This window comes from Lithobates pipiens, unplaced genomic scaffold (genome assembly GCF_037356315.1).
Source record: "Lithobates pipiens isolate NorthernLeopardFrog02 unplaced genomic scaffold, aLitPip1_a1.2 Scaffold_3, whole genome shotgun sequence".
NCBI classification, from domain to species: Eukaryota; Metazoa; Chordata; class Amphibia; order Anura; family Ranidae; genus Lithobates; species Lithobates pipiens.
Window position 1 is genome coordinate 9,550,765 of NW_027507790.1, and position 18,082 is coordinate 9,568,846.

An 18,082-nucleotide genomic window follows, 5' to 3' on the forward strand; every position below is an offset into this window, starting at 1 on the left:
GGTGGCAGACAGTACCTCGAAACATGCACTTTGTAACATTCCATACAAGGGCAAGATGCTTTTCGGGGACACCCCGGAAGAAGCTATTAAACGAGCTACTGGAGGGAAGTCGGGTCTGCTACCATAGAGACCCAAAAGGAGACGGCAAACCGCTTGGTCAGGCCAATCAGAGTTCAGAAGGTCGGAGGAGGCCAGGTCATATAGACCAGGCCGAGAATATACAAGACGACATCTTGGTAGTGGCCCGTGCAATCGAAGAGTTAACAGCACAAGGCGAAGTGGTGCTGAAAATTCTATCCGAATTTGCTGGATTATCAACAAGCAGAAGAGCCAGTTGATTACCTCCCAAGAGATGGAGTACCTAGAGCTTGTTTTCAACACAAGCAAAGGGCAGGTCTTGCTACCACATTGCAAGATAGCTGAGCTAGTAGCCTGTGTGAAAAACGTGATGGAGTCCTCGTCGCTGTCGGCGAGGGACTGTATGACGCTTCTTGGAATGTTTACCGTAGCAACCCCAGCTGTTCCCTGGGCAAGATTTCATACAAGGGCATTCCAAACGTCATTTCTGAACCAGTGGGATGGAGTATCACTCTACCAAAAAATATTCATACCAAGACGGATCCGCCAGGGCTTGTCGTGGTGGATAATGCCAGAAACTCTGTCACGGGGCATGCCTCTCGGCCCTGGAGATTGGATCCAAATAACCTCGGATGTCAGTCTCCGGGGCTGGGATGCTCACTGCCTCAGCAGATGGGTTCAAGGCAAATGGAGCAGGATGGAGACCAGACACTCCAACCTTTTGGAGTTACAAGCAAGATACTTAGCCCCACTGGCATTCGAGAATTTGATTCAGGGAGCTCGGGTCAAGCTTATGTTGGACAACCAGATGGCAGTCGCTTATATAACCAATCAGGAAGGAACCAAGAGCCTGCCGCTGCTTCAGTTGGCAACCGAGATATTCACCTGGGCCAAGGCACTTATGGAAGCCTTGACGGCAGCCTACATTTCGGGCAGTCAAAATTACATAGCAGACCATCTGAGTCTGGATTTTCCCAACAAAAACGAGTGGGCACTCAGTAAGGACTATCTGAAAACAATCTTTTACAGGTGGGGTACACCCTCGGTAGATCTGATGGCGACCCCAGAGAATGCACAGGTACCCCCAGTTTGTGTCAAGATTCCACTGCAACGAAGCGCTAGCTCAAGATGCCTTCTCAATCCCATGGAAATTTCCCCATGTCTAGGTTTTCCCACCGGTACCACTGATAATGAAAACCCTATTAAAAATTGTGAGAGAGAACGTCCATGCAATTGCAATCCTACCCTTCTGGCCACAAAGGCCATGGTTCCCACTGCTCCTGCAGATGGGGGCAGTTCCACCAATAGAGGGACCTTCTACAGCAGGACCAATGGTGTCACCCCAACCCAGGCAGATTGCAACTGACAGCATGGCTGTTGAATCAGCCAGACTGCAGTCTCAGGGCATCTCAGAGGAGGTACTCTCGACACTATTGAAGTCAAGAAGGGCCACAACTAATGCCACATACACCAGGATTTGGAGAAAATTTACAGAATTCGCTTTACAACAAAATTTCTCCCCATTGTCCGCAAACATTGTGCAGGTGCTGGAGTTTTTACAGTCAGCTTTAAGTATGGGCTTAGCATACAACACCATAAAGGTGCAGGTGTCAGCCTTGTCTTGCTTCACAGGCCACATATGGGCAGACAAGCCACTAATAAAGCAATTTCTTAGAGCGGCCATAAGAATAAGACCACCAAGGAAGTCCCTGTTCCCAGCTTGGGACTTGGGCACAGTGCTAAAAGCTTTGCTCCAACATCCATTCGTGCCTGCAGAGACATGCCCATTCTGGTTCCTGACAGTCAAGCTGATTTTCCTCACAGCCATAATGTCAGCAAGGAGATTTTCAGAGCTGGCAGCTCTATCTTGCAAAGATTCCTTTTGCATCATTCTCCCAGACAAAGTGATCGTAAGGCCCTCGCCAGCCTTAACCCCTAAGGTGGTTTCCAAGTTCCATGTAAATTGGGATGGGGTCTTACCCAGCTTCACCCAACCGCCGAGAGAAGCGGAGGAACTAGATCTCAGACCATTGGACATGGTCAACTTATTTTCAACCTACTTAAACTGCTCTCTACAGATGCGCAAAACGGATACCTTGTTCGTCCTGCCATCAGGACCTAGAAGAGGAGAAGCGGCATCAGCTAGAACCATAGCTACCTGGATCACCAAGGGGATAAGCCTCACATATGAGAAACGGGCTGACGCCTCCACAAGTTATTAGAGCTCATTCTACAAGAGGGGTGGCAGCCTCATGGGCAGCTTCTGCTAAAATAATTCAAATCGGTTGAAGACATATGCAGGACCGCTAGTTGGAGCTCCTGCGAAACCTTCGCAAGACATTACAGTTTAGATGTCACAGTGGCTAGTGCATCAAATTTTGGAAACGCAGTGGTGTCAGCACCCTTCCAAGCAAAATAAAATATTCACTAAAGCAGTATTACCAGTTGCTTTTCAACTCTTTTTGTTATCCCACCCTATATCAGCTAAATCAAATCCCATTGTGTGCTGACGTGAGGCTGGCCAGGAAAACTGAAAATTGTTACCAATACTTACTGTAATTTTCCTTTCCTGGACTGCCCTCACGTCAGCACAATCTTTTTCCCCTCCCTACAAGCCTGTCGTCCGCTAGTAATGGAACAAGGGCAGGGGAGGAGGGGCTTCCTTTTATCAGCTAAGAGAAGGTGGTACTGAGAGACTGGAGGAAGGGGTTAACCCATTGTGTGCTGACGTGAGGGCAGGCTAGGAAAGGAAAATTACAGTAAGTATTGGTAACAATTTTCTGTTATATTATATATGTATATATATATTACACTAGAACGTCTCTCTCTGGGCTGGGGGTGTGTGGATGGAGAACTTCTCTCTCATGTGGAGGTAGGAGGGTCGTTAAACTTTACCCCAGGTGAAAGAATGTCTACTTTCACCACTGGTGTGCTCCTCCCAAAAGCCACCATTGCATAGTGAAGCACAGGGACCCATTTATGGCATCTTTGGACCTAAAGTAAGATTTGCAATGTAAACTGAAAGCTTTTATTTAAAAATGTATTTTGCATGTTGATAAGGGAGAAAGTGGGAACCATGGAAGACAAAATTTAGGCTGATTAAATCTAAAATATCCCATCCAGTGATATTTCAGGAGAGGTTTGACAACTCTTCCAGGATTCTGGATACCAATCTATCTTTGCCAACAGAGGCCATGTACAGACTGATAAAGCTGACTGTAGTAACCCTGATTTGTGACTGATGGCTTATTTTACAGATCATTTACATTAGACCCTTCTTTTTACTCTTTTTTTTTTCCCTTAATCGAAAATAGAATATTGTTTTCATTATAGAAACTGAATTTTTTATAAAATTCATCTGCCATTTATTGTTTGATTCACTTGTATAGTTTCACACAATGGGGATTACATAAAACTTGTGGCGCATAGCACATTTACACAGCTGTGCACATCTCTGCTGCACACAGAGCGCACCACAATTCTGGATGTTTATGTGCCCACTTATTGCTGATCTGAATGTCAAACTGAAAAGGGCAGGTCTTGCCTTGATATAAATGTCAGTGTTAGAACCTTATTCAGGCCATGTGGTCAGATCAGAGATCTTTTAAACAGGAGCATGTAAAAGGATTGCATTGGGTAGAACACAGAATTTTAGATTGCCATTTTATTTAAGAAATATCAGTAGGTGAAATAAGTATAATGACAAGATTGAATAGGTAACATGATCCTTGGAAGAATCTGGGACACACTGCATTTTACATATAAAATTCTTTGAGTCCAGATTGGCTGCAGATGAGAAGTGTTTGGTCGGTGTTTCTGACCCCGGTTATATGTTCCCCAACTAAGGCTGGCCATACATTATACAATTTTCTTGTACAATTTTCTGTTAGATTTACCAAAACCATATAATGAGGTCAACCCTAAACACTTTCAATTTGTATGCAATCAGTCAGGCCCTTGCACTACATAATTGAAGGTAAATCTAAAGGAAATTGAATAAGAAAATTGTATAATGTATGGCCAGCCTAATAGGTCTGACAGTATTCACTGAAAGGGTGTGTAACCCTTAACAAATAACAATTCTAACATACTCCCTTTTGGTCTGTTCAATATACAATCCAAAGTTTAATGAAGGCAAACAAAATACCTGTGGATCTTGCAAGAAATCTTGCCAGCTGATGACTTCATACATGGAGTGCTAAGTGCTAGTGCTAAGTCCTTATCTAACCTTGCACTGGGAGGTCACCATGTGTGTGCCAGGTGGGCAGGACTGGGGCAGAAAGTCAGTCAGGTGTTGGAAGAAGATCAGCCGGGTGTGGCTGGTGGCCTCCAAGCGGGCTAGCATCTCTGCAAGCAAATGGAGCTGGCATCAGTAACCACAGGGAAGCAGAAGGAGAGATGTTATCCTGTTCACTTAATTATGCTACTTTTGTTAAGGGACTGAGAGTTCCTGTCTGTAATGGGCCTTTGCTGAACTAGCAATAAAACTGCTAGTTCCAACCCAGCGGACAGTAGGTGCTTTGCAGTGGAAATTAAGTTTGTGCAGGTGGAAGGAAGAAGAGGACTTTTGTAAATAGAAAAAAGCAAAGAGGAAGAAACTGCGCTACGGAATAAGAATGATATTGGTCGGAAGCAGCAATTCAAATGTACACCAAAAATACACTAAACAAAAAGAGAAAAAAAGAGAACTGCGCTAACCTCAAATGCCCAAAGTGAATGGGGTATGTGTATGTGCCAAACCCACGATATGAGTCTTAGTGTCTTATTGTCTCTAAGACCACCTCAAAAATATAATGCATACTATTATATGTACAAATAAATGAAATTAAATACAAAAATGGGACACAAATACGTGTCAATAATGTGAATTACCCAAACGCAATACAGATTGTGTAAATCTCTGTGCATATACCCCTAAAGTGAAAAAATTATTTTGTATTCCAATTTTTTTACATGAAATAAATTTGTCAAAAAGTATATATTCTGAGACACTCTATATAATGTCCATATAGTTGTGAACCAAAATATTATAAATTGTCCATATGGTACATAACACCGGTGAAGAAAAACTTCATGTAAGAGCTGGATTAGGAGTGCACAAATTAGAAATCTTCTCCAGAAATATAATGTGCTTTTCCCATCACCGAATAAATGAATTGGCTCCTTACCAGATCCAAGCGACCCCCCGTTACAGAGGGTCACCACAGGCAAAAACAATCAAAGGATGTCCGGGTAACGGTTCCCCCTCAGGCGATCCCGAATCCCTCACGCAATGGGGCTGTGGCTGTTGCTCCAAGTGTCACTCCCAATTCAACGTAGTATCACATAGGGAAAAACATAGGCTCCAGATAGTGTAAAACCAATGATTTTAATTTGCCAAAAACGAACGTATACACTTACATAAAAGACTTTAAAAACAGGTTCAAAACAGAGGCGTGCACCGGCCGGACACACGCCAACGCAGAGACCAACCCGTCCTTCCTGGTCTGAAAAGAACGAACACGACTGGGGTGACGTCGACACGTTCGCACCGCCCTACGCGTTTCGTAATAATTTACGTCGTCCAGGGGCACGGGCGGCGTGCGACGTCACCCCTTTTATAACCAACAACATAACCAAGCCTCGCTTTGGGTCAGCGGCCATCTTAGATATCACATAAGCGTTAGAAGTCAATGACCATGGGCCAAGCCTCACTCTCGATCCATGAACGTCATATGTGTATATATATTCCCAACGAACGTCCTATAATTATGGACCAAGCCTCGTTCCCAAACGAACGTCATATGGTTGTGAACCAAATTAAAATCATTGGTTTTACACTATCTGGAGCCTATGTTTTTCCCTATGTGATACTACGTTGAATTGGGAGTGACACTTGGAGCAACAGCCACAGCCCCATTGCGTGAGGGATTCGGGATCGCCTGAGGGGGAACCGTTACCCGGACATCCTTTGATTGTTTTTGCCTGTGGTGACCCTCTGTAACGGGGGGTCGCTTGGATCTGGTAAGGAGCCAATTCATTTATTCGGTGATGGGAAAAGCACATTATATTTCTGGAGAAGATTTCTAATTTGTGCACTCCTAATCCAGCTCTTACATGAAGTTTTTCTTCACCGGTGTTATGTACCATATGGACAATTTATAATATTTTGGTTCACAACTATATGGACATTATATAGAGTGTCTTAGAATATATACTTTTTGACAAATTTATTTCATGTAAAAAAATTGGAATATAAAATAATTTTTTCACTTTAGGGGTATATGCACAGAGATTTACACAATCGACTTTTGTAAATAGTGAGGAAGTTGTCCCTGTTTTGCGTTTAAACATTTTCAAGTTGGGCATCCTATAATTCCCCAACACTACCCATGTTATCATACCCTAGTAAAAACAACAAAAACAAGCCAAGGACTGTTTTCTGAGTTGGAGTGAATGAAGGAAAATGTTTTCTGAATTGGGGTGAATGAAGGAAAATGCTATGTGACTGGCTGTGCAATAGTGGGGGCCCAGGACATCAGCGACTCCTACAGGGGTAGTGCTACACTTTGATTTTAAAAACATTACAGAGTTTCACATTTTTAACCAACCTGATTTACAAGATGGCCACAACCACCCAGTGGGCTGTGCTATACATAATGTTTTTTTTGTAACTGGCCCTTCCCAGGTGCCCTGCAATGAAGCCGACCAACAATGCTCCCCTCCCCATTTACTTCATGCCCTCCACCCTTCCCTACTGAGGACCCTTGTTTCCTTGTTTCCTTTTCCTAGCCCCTATTCTACGCACATTTACCCTCTTCCCCAATGTCCCATGTTGACATATTTGATTAAAGTTTTAATTTGTTGGGCTCCTCTGCTCTTTTTTTTTTTTATAGCTCTTTTCCTCTTTAGGGTTCATTCACATGGGTAAAAAAAATTGTTGTGTTTAGATATACACAGCATATAGTTTTGTGCACATCTAAATGCAGCGCTATATCCCATTGGAAGAGAGGAAGGAGGGAGCAGGCATGGATAGGAACCCTTGAAATAATTGTCAGGTGTCAGGGGACCCCTGCTCAAAACTAGCATAGCTACAGCACCATGTACATTAGTAGGAAGACAGTAAACAGTTTTAGATATAATATTCAATAAAAATATAAAGGCAGTGAAAAATAGTAGGTTCCCCTCCCATAAATAGTCAGGCCCATATAGTACACCCTTACTTAGGTGATGAGAAGGAAGGAACCCTTACATACACAGGATGGAGAAGGAACCATTACATTGGTGGTCCACATATTTTGTTACTTCTCTCCCCTAAAATACTACTAAACATATTTAATAAAATCTACTACACTAAGCCCTTGTACACACGGTCGGAGATTCCGACAACCAAATCCGTCGGATTTTGTCCGACGGATTTTGTCCGAAACTGTTGCATACACACGGTTGGACAAAGTTGTCGAAAAATCCGACGTGGTGACGTTATTTCGTTATGACGGGACTACGTTCAGGCTAGTAGCCAATAGCTTTGGTGTAGGAATTTGATCTGAGCATGCGTGGCACTTTGTCCGATCGGAATTCTCTACACATGATCAGAGTATGTCAGATCGGAGCATTTTGTCTGAAAATGTTACCAACAAGTTGGAAAACTTGGTCGGTCGGATACTCCAACGGAAACAGTGCGATGTAGACCACACACAGTCGGAATATCCAACAAAACGGTCCAATCGGACATATTCCGTCGGAATCTCCGACCGTGTGTACAAGGGCTTAGATTATGTTAGGACTCTCAAAATTGTGTTTACTTGGCAAAACAATACAAACAGCTAAAATAATCCACAAAATTCAGTAACCCGAGTTTTATGAAACTAGAGTAAAATGAACTCTGATTGGCAACCATGGGATGCTGAATTTGAGCTTTTTGCTATTTATGTGAAGTGTAAATTACAGCAACAATGCCCAAAGCAGTACAATAAAACATACAGTATTACAATAAAAATAGGCTTTAATCTAAAGTTATGGTATATACAGTTGCATTCAGTTATCCATAGTATGATTTGAGCTTTCACTTGGTTATTGTACTCTAATGTAGGGTGATTTCTAGTTGCTGTGGATTTCTGTATTTTGCTAAAAATCCACTAATGGCATTGCCAGTGAACTGTATAGCACAAATTGACTCTTTTGAAGTAGAAGATTACATTTTAGAGGGCAATTTCAGAAGCTACATTTCTCCATTGCAGTCCCCTGAGGTCCAGTAGTCAGAGTAATTTAGTAGGCAGAACTGTGTGCAATGATACCAGAAATATACTGAAAATTTCCTGACTTATGACCCAAGAAGTAACTCTTATCATTTGTCCATAAACTTGTGTATATAAATAGCTGTGTGTATCCCTTACGTGTCTGGCATACAGAGTTTAGCCCTTAATCTCTCATAATCCTTGTTTATCAATGGGGTGAGCAGGTGGTGTCTTTGTCGGGAAGCTGGCTTTACGCATTGTGTGATGTCACACCTGGGAGGGCTGAGTGGTCACACATAGGTATAAATATATACGTATATAGCTCAGATTTCCAACGCAGAGATCTGCTGGAAAGCCTCATCGGTCCATACCCGCTCTTAGTCTAATCAGCATGAAGATAACATTGCATGGAAGGTAAGTGGCCACCCCACCGCTTATGTACAGTTTACTTTTGTTATGTTAGGTTTCTGTAAATGAGAAATGTGTTCAGGTTATGTGAAATATCCCACTGGACTGGAAACTATGAGAGTTTTATGTTGTGATGGGTCTTTTCATAATATACAATAAACTCCATAATTTGCCTGGTCTCCAGTGTCAGGGGTTACACGTCACTGGTCTGAAACGACTACACGGTCAGAAGTCCTGACTTGCATATATCAGTTCAATGACTCACCAATTAGAGAAGCCACACGATGAGCATGAAAACTAGGATAAAGCAGCTTTCAAAACAAAATAAAACAAAACAGCAATGGCAGCTCCCATTTTTCTATCATGATATATTTGCTTTAAAGAGAAACAATGGGAACAATTTTGGAAAACTTTTTTAAACTGATGTTTTAGATTCATTTTTGTACTATTTTTAATAATAAATGTTCACTCGGGACAAAAGGTTTAGAAAGTATTATAGTTTTTCTGAAACAAGTGCACAGCAGAATCTGTTTTCCTACAGGCTTTCTCTCTCTGATTGACACTTCAAAACAGAGCCATCTGTACGCAGCAGGAGGTGGTGGAGGGGAACTTCCCCAACTCTAAGGTGTTTTAAATTGAGCTCTGTAAACAAATCGCTTTTTTGTTTTGATAGCCTATTCCAGCAAACATATAAAGGAGACTATAACTCCACCTGCTGGGTGAAAAGGGAGACACAAAACATTTATATACAATATTGAATATTTACCTGTCAAAAAAGAGAAAATAATTGTAATTCTTCTTCATTTTAGGGTAGAAATAAATATAAATATATATATATATATATATATATATATATATATATATATATATATAGATAGATAGATAGATAGATAGATATAGATCTACATATATATATATATATATATATATATATATCCATTATTAAGCAATGGGAAAACACATCAAATTTGTAACAGCACAGTCAATTGTTATAAACACTTGTTTACAGTCTCTCTTTGTGCATGTATTATATCATAAGATTATGAAATGAAATGGTATATCATGTGAGAAACTGATGCCGATGGATGGATTAGCATTCAAAGTCAATCTGAAGACATAGAAACAGGCATATACAATTTTTCACAGACATGGTGCAATGGTGATATCTGTATGCTGCTCACTTACACTCGCTGTCTGTTTTATTATCAGGGTGCCAGCTCTGCCCGTGAAGAATCTAAATGGAACAGGCCCTGTGCATCCAGCTCTGGCAGGTCAGTAGAGTATTGCTGTATAAATGGTTTGACGTGAAAACACATAGACGTAATGCAGAAATATACTTAAAAATTGAGCATTTAGATGCAGCATGCCTAAAAAAATGTTAGATCATTTCCTTAAATCATCAGATTAACCATTGTATCAACAAGAAGCATTGGGTAGGCCCCTCTAGAACGGTGTCCCTGTAGATGACAAAATATTGTGTCCAGTGAGCCATGGTGTAGGGCCCTTTGTTTCAGTGAGGACTAGTCCAGTTGAATGACAGTTACAAATAAGATATTTAGATATTCCAACTTGACAAGCGACAGTGAGCTTAAAATGTGATTCCTGCCTAATATTATATAGTATGAGGTAATGTTGGTGTAGATGTAGCACTACTATTACACTGGGGCGGGAGTGGTGTCAGCGTTTTAGCGCCGGTTTAGTGGCGGTATGCGGCCACTAGCGGGTCAGTTTTAACCCCCGCTAGCAGATGAAAAAGGGTTAAAAACCGCCCGCAAACGCTTTGCCGGCGGTATAGCCGCGCTGCGCCATTGATTTCAATGGGTAGGAGCGGTTTAGGAGTGGTGAATCCAAAGATGCGGCTAGGAGGACTTTTTTCACCATCCTGCTAGCGCACGCTCCAGTGTGAAAGCCCTCTGGCTTTCACACTGGAGTGAAAGGGGCAAGATATATGCTCTCAGCCCCCCCCTCACACCTGTACATTCTCAGGCCCCCTCACACCTGTACGCTTTCAGCCCCTGCTCACATCTGTACGCTCTCAGCCCCCCCCACACACATGTACGCTCTCAGCCTCCCCCACACTTGTACACTCTCAGCCCCCCTCACACCCCCCCCCCCCACACCTGTATGCTCCCAGCCCCCCTCACACCTGTACATTCTCAGCTCCCCTCATGTGTGTGTATATATGACACACACATAGGCATGCACACATACATGTGCACAAACACAGGCATGTACACACAAACACACACACAGACATGTACACAAACACACACATACACACACACAGGCATGTGTACACACACAACACAGGCATGTACACACACACACAGGTATGTACACACAGCCACCCCCCCCCCCCCCCTCACTTGTACAACAGCCCTTACTTGTAAGGTGGTCCTCCTAGTCCCAGCTCTTGTTTCCACATGTGGCTAAGACACTTTCACTGAGTACTGGCAGCTCACACAAGAGGTGCACATGCAGGAAATGGCCAGAGGTGGCAGCAAAGAACCCAGTGTGAGCTCAGTGAGACAGAGCAGCAGCTGACCGGCTCACACACATACAGAAGCCTTCACGTAGCTCCTCTGCACCCGTACCTGCCTTGTCACATCCATGCCAGTCAGCCGGGCCCATCCAGACGCTCAGGTCCCTGATGGTGGCCCTGGCCCTAGGTTTCTTGACACACCCAGGGAAAATACCTTTCTCTGCTTCCCTCCCTCAGCAGCTCAGAGGGACAACATATGTGCAGGCAAAGGTAGCTGGGCAAGTGATCTACAACCAGGTGGGAGGAAATCCACTGTCAGAACCATTATGCAGGCAGCCAGGTGGCTAATATCAAGCAGCTTCCCAGGAAGACAGTGACCCACTGTGGGTAGCCCCTCCTCAACTGCAGTTCCAGTTGGGTTGCTGTCTGTCCTTGAATTCCTCCAGCCACCATCTTGAATTCATATCTGGTGCATGTGCAGACTGGCCACAGGGATCTTTGACAGGCCTAAAGAACCTGGTTGATCCCCACGCCGCCTGTGCATGTCTCGTGTGCACATGTGAGATTCCACAAGTTGAGATGAGTGACGTAGAAAACCCAGGAGGCAGTTTGCAGAACCATGTGCATAGGCAGAATAGACACAACAGATCCTGGAGTAACTATTGATGTTTCTGCATATACGCAGGCTCTTGCCTAGACAAGAGTGATGGACCAAGTGATTGTAAAGTCAAATTTCTCTTTCTATTAAACTAACAAACATGTTATACTTACCTGCTCTGTGCAGTGGTTTTGCACAGGGCAGCCCCGATCCTCTTGTTAAGTGCCCCCACAGCAAGCAGCTTGCTCTTGGGGCACCCGAGCCAAGCTGCAGCTCCATGTATCCAGACAAGGAGCTGCGGTTTGGCCCTGCCCCCTCTCTTCTGATTGGCTGAGTTTGATCGACATTAGCGGGTGCCAATGGCACCCCTGCTGTGTCTTAGCCAATTAGGAGGGAGAGTCCCAGATGACCGAAGCACTCTTGGACATTGCTGGATAGAGATGGGGCTCAGGTAAGTATTAGGGGGGCTGCTGCACAAACAAGGCTTTTTATCTTAATGTATGAATGCATTAAGATAAAAAAACCTTCTGACTTTACAACCACTTAAACTTGAAGTTTAGGGGAAAAAAATATTAACTTTATTTTTTGGGGGGGGAATTATGTTATAGCGAGGGGGAAAGAGGCACGTTACAAAAAGATGAAAGGGCGGCTTTAGTTTTAGGAAAACTTTGGTCTCCTGCCCTTGCAGGACTTGGCTGTGCTGCATGGCAGAGCTGTGTATTTCATAAATAGATGGACAAAAATAGAAATCATTTTAAAGGTAAAACCGCTTCCATGCACAAACGTTTTGTGTACTTTTGCCACAAAAAAAAAAAAATAAGATGAGAGAAAAGACTAAGGAGTGAAGTGTTCATCCAACTGTCCTGCAGGCATGTACAAAATACAAAAAAAGGAGTATTTCCTGGTAAAAACAAGTCAATGGTAGTTATATTGATCATGAAGGCATAAAAAACTATAGCTTATATTGGTGACTAAATTGTTAAATGTTTTCTACATTTTTTTCACAGGAATGACTGGAATTCTGATGTGCGCAGCTGGATTGCCGGTTTGCTTAACCAGAGCCCCTAAACCCATCTTGCACCCCCCTCCTGTCAGCAAAGAGGATATCAAACCTGTCAGTGGTATCAGTGGCATCTGCAGGAAAACTAAAAAGAAGCATCTCAAAAAAAGTAAGTAATACAGCTAAACATATAAAAGGTGCAGGGGGTTCATTGATGGATACAATAAAGTATATAAAGTATGCAGACAATAAAATGCGGGTTTGTATCTGATTTAAAGGTTCAGTCCACCCAAAATTGATATTTCTGTTTTTACCGGAGAATCAAACCACCTGACATTTTATTTTTCTCTTAAGGACTTATTGGTAAGATCTCTGCTCTTAAGTTACTGGGTCTGCACACCAGAGTTTAGTGTCACTTTAGCATCTACCTCATCTATATGACAAAATTATTTTCACTAATAATACATAATAATAATGGTCAGAAAATAAACCAAGACAGTGAAAATTGTAATATGACTGCTATCACTGCTTCAGGAGCACACATGCAGGCTGTAAAATGTCTCCCCGACTGGGAAGCCACAGGTGCTGGCTATTACCACTAGCAACAGATGAAAAACAAGCTCTGGACTGCCGCACTCTTCAGAAAACCACGTTCTTTTACTGGAAAATCACATCACAGCTCAACAAACACAGCGAACAAGGAAAAATTGCTGACGATATGCACTAGCTGTAGTGCTTATTCATAGCCAATGAATAAGCTATGAATAAGCACTACAGCTATTGCGAAACGTCAGCAATTTTTCCTTGTGGTCTTCTGAAGAGTGCGGCAGTCCAGAGCTTGTTTTTCGTCTGTTGACAGTGAAAATTGTAGTCATTGGTGGTCAGTGTTAAAAGGCCTCCTTACCCTGAATCTTGGTATGGTTCCAATGTTCCCACGGAATTTTTTTTATTGTTTTTTGTGATTGTGAGACCTGGAGTACATTTGTCCTTAAAAAAATAAAAAATAAAAAAATAACAAAAAAAGGATTGCAGGAATGAAAATCACTGAATTCAATCAACACAGTCAGTGTTGATGAATTACTCCCAATGGAGGGGTAGGGGGAGCCTTGCTGGGCAAGAGAAAACAGTGATTATTGCTAGTGGCTATAGCCGCTGGCAATAACCGCATCAAAAATCCAATAGGCTGGTTGTACTCACGTTGATCTATCGATCAACTTGGGTGCAATCAGCCTGCCCATACATGTTTCGATTCTTGAACCATCTATGACTGGCTTAACTGTATGCAGGTGAAAAAGAAGTATAGTCAAGGCTTTCTGGTTCATGCTACTTTTGTGGGTCACAGGATTGTACTTATTGCTGCTCTTCTGTGACCCAGATTCAACCATCAGCTGACCTCACAGGGGATCCTGCCAATAATGTTGATGCCTCTCAGCGTGTTGCTAAGGTCGGCCATACGCGGTTCGAATCTCGGCCAGGTCTGTCGAATCTCAAACCATTAATGGGCAGGCTGAATATACCAAGTTGATTGATCGATTAGCTTGGGTACAACCAGCCTGCTGGGGTTTGCTTAGATTATCGCAAGTGGCTGCTATAGCCACTAGCGATAATCACTATCTTCTCCTGTCAGGGATGGCTCCCCCTGCCCACTCCGGCCCTCCCTCCGGGTGAAGACAATTGCTGATTCCCCTGTCAGCACAGTCTGTGTTGATGAGGGAATTGTGCAAATTAGTTTCCTGCAACCTGTGGTTGGCCGGCTTTAGAGCCTGAGACAGCTGCTCTCATGGAAGACCGAGAACTGAGCGATCAGCAGTCAAGAGATCACTCAGTTCTCAGGCTTAGAGCTGACGGGGACAACTGCAGCATTGGACCTATGCTGTGCTCTCTCTTTCTCTGTCTCCCACACACGCCCCCTAACATTCCAGGAATATGAAATAAACCCCTGCGATGCAACCTAGTACTCTTAATGTAGCTTCCGGGAATGTTAGGGGGCTTGGGAACCTGGTTAAAAGGACAGCAGTTCTCTCCACACTTGAGAGGGGTCGGATTGATTTGGTCTGCTTGCAGGAAACGCACCTAACAGGAGATATGACAGCAGGCCTGTATGGTGGGAAATTTTGGTTTCAATACCATTCAGTGCATACCTCGTACAATAGTTAGAACCGGGTGCGCTTCTCCTGCAGGGAAACCAAGATAGATACAGAGGGATGGTATGTGTTGCTGTACTGTCAGATAGAAAACAAACCATATATTGTGGCCAATCTTTATGTTCCACCTCCTTTTAAAGTGGAAGTTCTATATAAATTGGCAGAATTTCTCAAAGATAAAGAGGATATACCGGTTATAGTGGTGGGGGATTTCAATGAAGTTAAGAATAAGAATAAAGATCGATTTCCCCCGGGGGAAAATAATCTGATAAAGTTTCTGACAGAAGGTTAGCCCAATTTATGGAAGAGCTGGGATTGTGTGATGTCTGGAGAACCCGGAACCCAGCGAGGCAGCAATATTCATGTTATTCTAGCTCATATGCAACATTGTCAAGAATAGACATGGCCTTTTGAAACTGGGACATGGTGAAGCTGGTTAAAAGCATAATATATGCTACGAGGGGAGTGTCTGACCATTCACCATTAATAATGACGATTCAGCTGGAAGGTCAGAACCTCCCTGGAACATGGTGTATAAGCCCATTTTGGTTGGCGTTAATGAGGGAACCAACAAAATTAACATTAAAATTAAAGGAATTTGTAACATTGAATAAGGGCTCCGCAAGTGCATGGATAGTGTGGGATACCCTGAAGGCTTTCCTCCGTGGGTTAATAATACAACAAGTAGCAAAGATCAATAGGAGCTCCAGGGAATGGGAGGAGGTTACTGGGAGGGAAGTGGTGGAGTCGGAAAATCAATACATGGTAGAACCAACCCCAGAAAAAAAATATTATAACATCATTACCAGAAAGGCAGAAAACGAGCATCTTTTTCAGACCCAATGCGCTTTTGCTGAGGGGGAGTGCGCAGGCCGTTTTTTGGCCCGGTTGGTGAAAACCAATAACTCCCCATCAGTAACTGCAGCAATTAGAATGCCAGGGGGTGAAATTACTTCCCGGACCCCTGAAATACTGGATGCATTCAGACGATACTATGCAAATTTATATAAATCCAGGGTGGGAGAAGTGGCAAGAGAAATGGATCGTTTTTTTAGGGGGATCCAGGTACCAGCTCTCTTAGAACAGGAAAAAAACGTGCTAGAAGCCCCTATAATCTTCGAGGAACTGCAAAGCGTAGTGGCTCAGATGGCTAACCAGAAGTACCCCGGCCCAGACGGTCTTCCTATAGAAATTTATAAGCAGTATGGTGAGGTGATGCTTCCAGAGTTACTGAGGATGTTAGGAGGTGGCCGCGGGAGGGAGGATGTCCTCCTCAATGGCAGAAGCCACAATAGTGGTTATTCTAACAGAGGGGAAAGATCAAATGGATCAGCAGTCAAGAGATCGCTTAGAGCTGACGGGGACAACTGCAGCATTGGACCTATGATGCAGCCATATAGGTGAAAATGAATGTTTGTTTGTTTGTATTTCTATCCCACACTTCTTCTGTAATATACAGTATGTAATGATAGTATTCAGTATATTTAGATTATTCTCCACACATGCAGACCAAACTGTCCAGGAAATTGACAGCCACAGGGGTTGGGACAAACGTTAACAATCCCTAAAAAGAGGATTTACTTTGTGAATAAAAAAGGTCAGTTGTAAACAGTGATAGGCTGGATTTAGAACTGTGTAGTCTTTTGCGGTGTGCCACAGTACATTATATTGCACAATAAAGCACATTGTGGTTAGGCAGCAAAGTTCATTTTGAATGGGCTACCAGTGCACACCAATGAACTAAAAAAATGTGCATGACCTATTTTTTAAAAGCGGTGTACCACATCATGTGAGCTGTGGTGTGTTACGGTGTGGGAGCGTTGCCTGCTATTGTTTATGTGCATTGGGGTGCAATGCCAAATTAATGACGCATTGTGTGTGGTGCTATTCAAACTGAACAGTATGTGCTCCACAGTAACAGGCAGTGAAAATGCATTTTTCCTGAACACTATCTCAGTGCTTAAGTCTAAATGGGCAGTTATAGTTTGTTCTAATGCCATGTACACACGGTTGGACTTTCTGGCAGAAAAGCTAAAAAGTTAAATAGAAAAGTATATTTGCATCAGCTAGTTCAATGTATGTCAGTCAGTGTTTCTCTGCAGATCAGATTGTTACTTTACGTCTGTTCTTTTATGACAAGCTTTGGAAATGTTTTACCTACTCATATTTTTGAGCATATTCATAGTCCTATTAGAGTAAGCCAATGTGTATTGACCCTTGCCATGTATCGAACAAGAGATTATAATCAAATGAATAGTGCTGCCCATGGCTCTTGTATAAACACAGTGGAATCTGCAAACACAGTCCTTCCAAATGAATAATATTGCAGAGTAAGATATTAATGAACATTTGTAACCAACAGTGTCCTTTATCAACTATCTTGTGGATGTGCATTCTATGAAATCACTTATTCTTTTTGGGTTTCTATCCCTCCTGTTTACCAGTTGTCTACAGTTCCCAGTCAGTCACCGTTCCATAGAGGGGATGGACTGCACGTAAATAAGGAGGGTGCATATCTGCTGAGAGTGAAGATGGCTGAAAAGTTAGAGGGGTTTTTAAACTAGGGATGGGGGGGAGGATCCAGAGGTAGAAATAGTCAGCAATGAACATATTCCAGAGGGTAGTATTTGGGGGTATTAATGGTAGGTTGACTAAAGCACATAAACCCGATTTGCAATCTCTGAACACCCAATAAGAGGACAGTATGCGACCGGTCTAAATTAGGTGGCATGTTCACCAATGCCGTGAGCCTGGCGGACAAGATGGGTGAACTAGAGATACTGTTGAAAGAGGAGGATTTCAATTTTGTGGGAATTTCAGAGACCTGGTTCAACAGCTCTCATGATTGGCTGGCAACCATTCAAGGGTATTCCCTTTATTGCAGGGATAGAGAGGGTAAAAAAGGGGGAGAGTTATGCCTATATATCAAGAACAATGTACAAGTGAATGTGAGAGATAACATCAATAAGGGAGCTACGGAGGAGGTGGAATCCTTATGGGTAGAGTGCCAAAGGGATCAAGCTAAGGGGAAAATAAGCCTGGGAGTATGCTATAGGCCCAATACCCTGAGGGAGGAGGGGGCGACGGACCTCCTATCACAATTTGGATTAGCAGCAAAAATGGGAAGTGTTATAATGGGGGTTTTTAATTATTCTG

At 43.0% G+C, this 18,082-nt stretch overlaps 1 protein-coding gene across 2 annotated transcripts in view; it reads left to right on the forward strand.

Annotated features, from left to right (window-relative positions):
* Positions 1-18,082, forward strand: part of DTX1 (deltex E3 ubiquitin ligase 1) — a 128,167-nt gene that overhangs the window by 83,750 nt on the left and 26,335 nt on the right. For both annotated transcript variants that reach the window (XM_077461247.1, XM_077461249.1), the window contains exons 4-5: positions 9,912-9,973; positions 12,790-12,951. In XM_077461247.1, the coding sequence (XP_077317373.1) occupies positions 9,912-9,973; positions 12,790-12,951 (224 nt within the window). The remainder of the gene's footprint in view (positions 1-9,911; positions 9,974-12,789; positions 12,952-18,082) is intronic.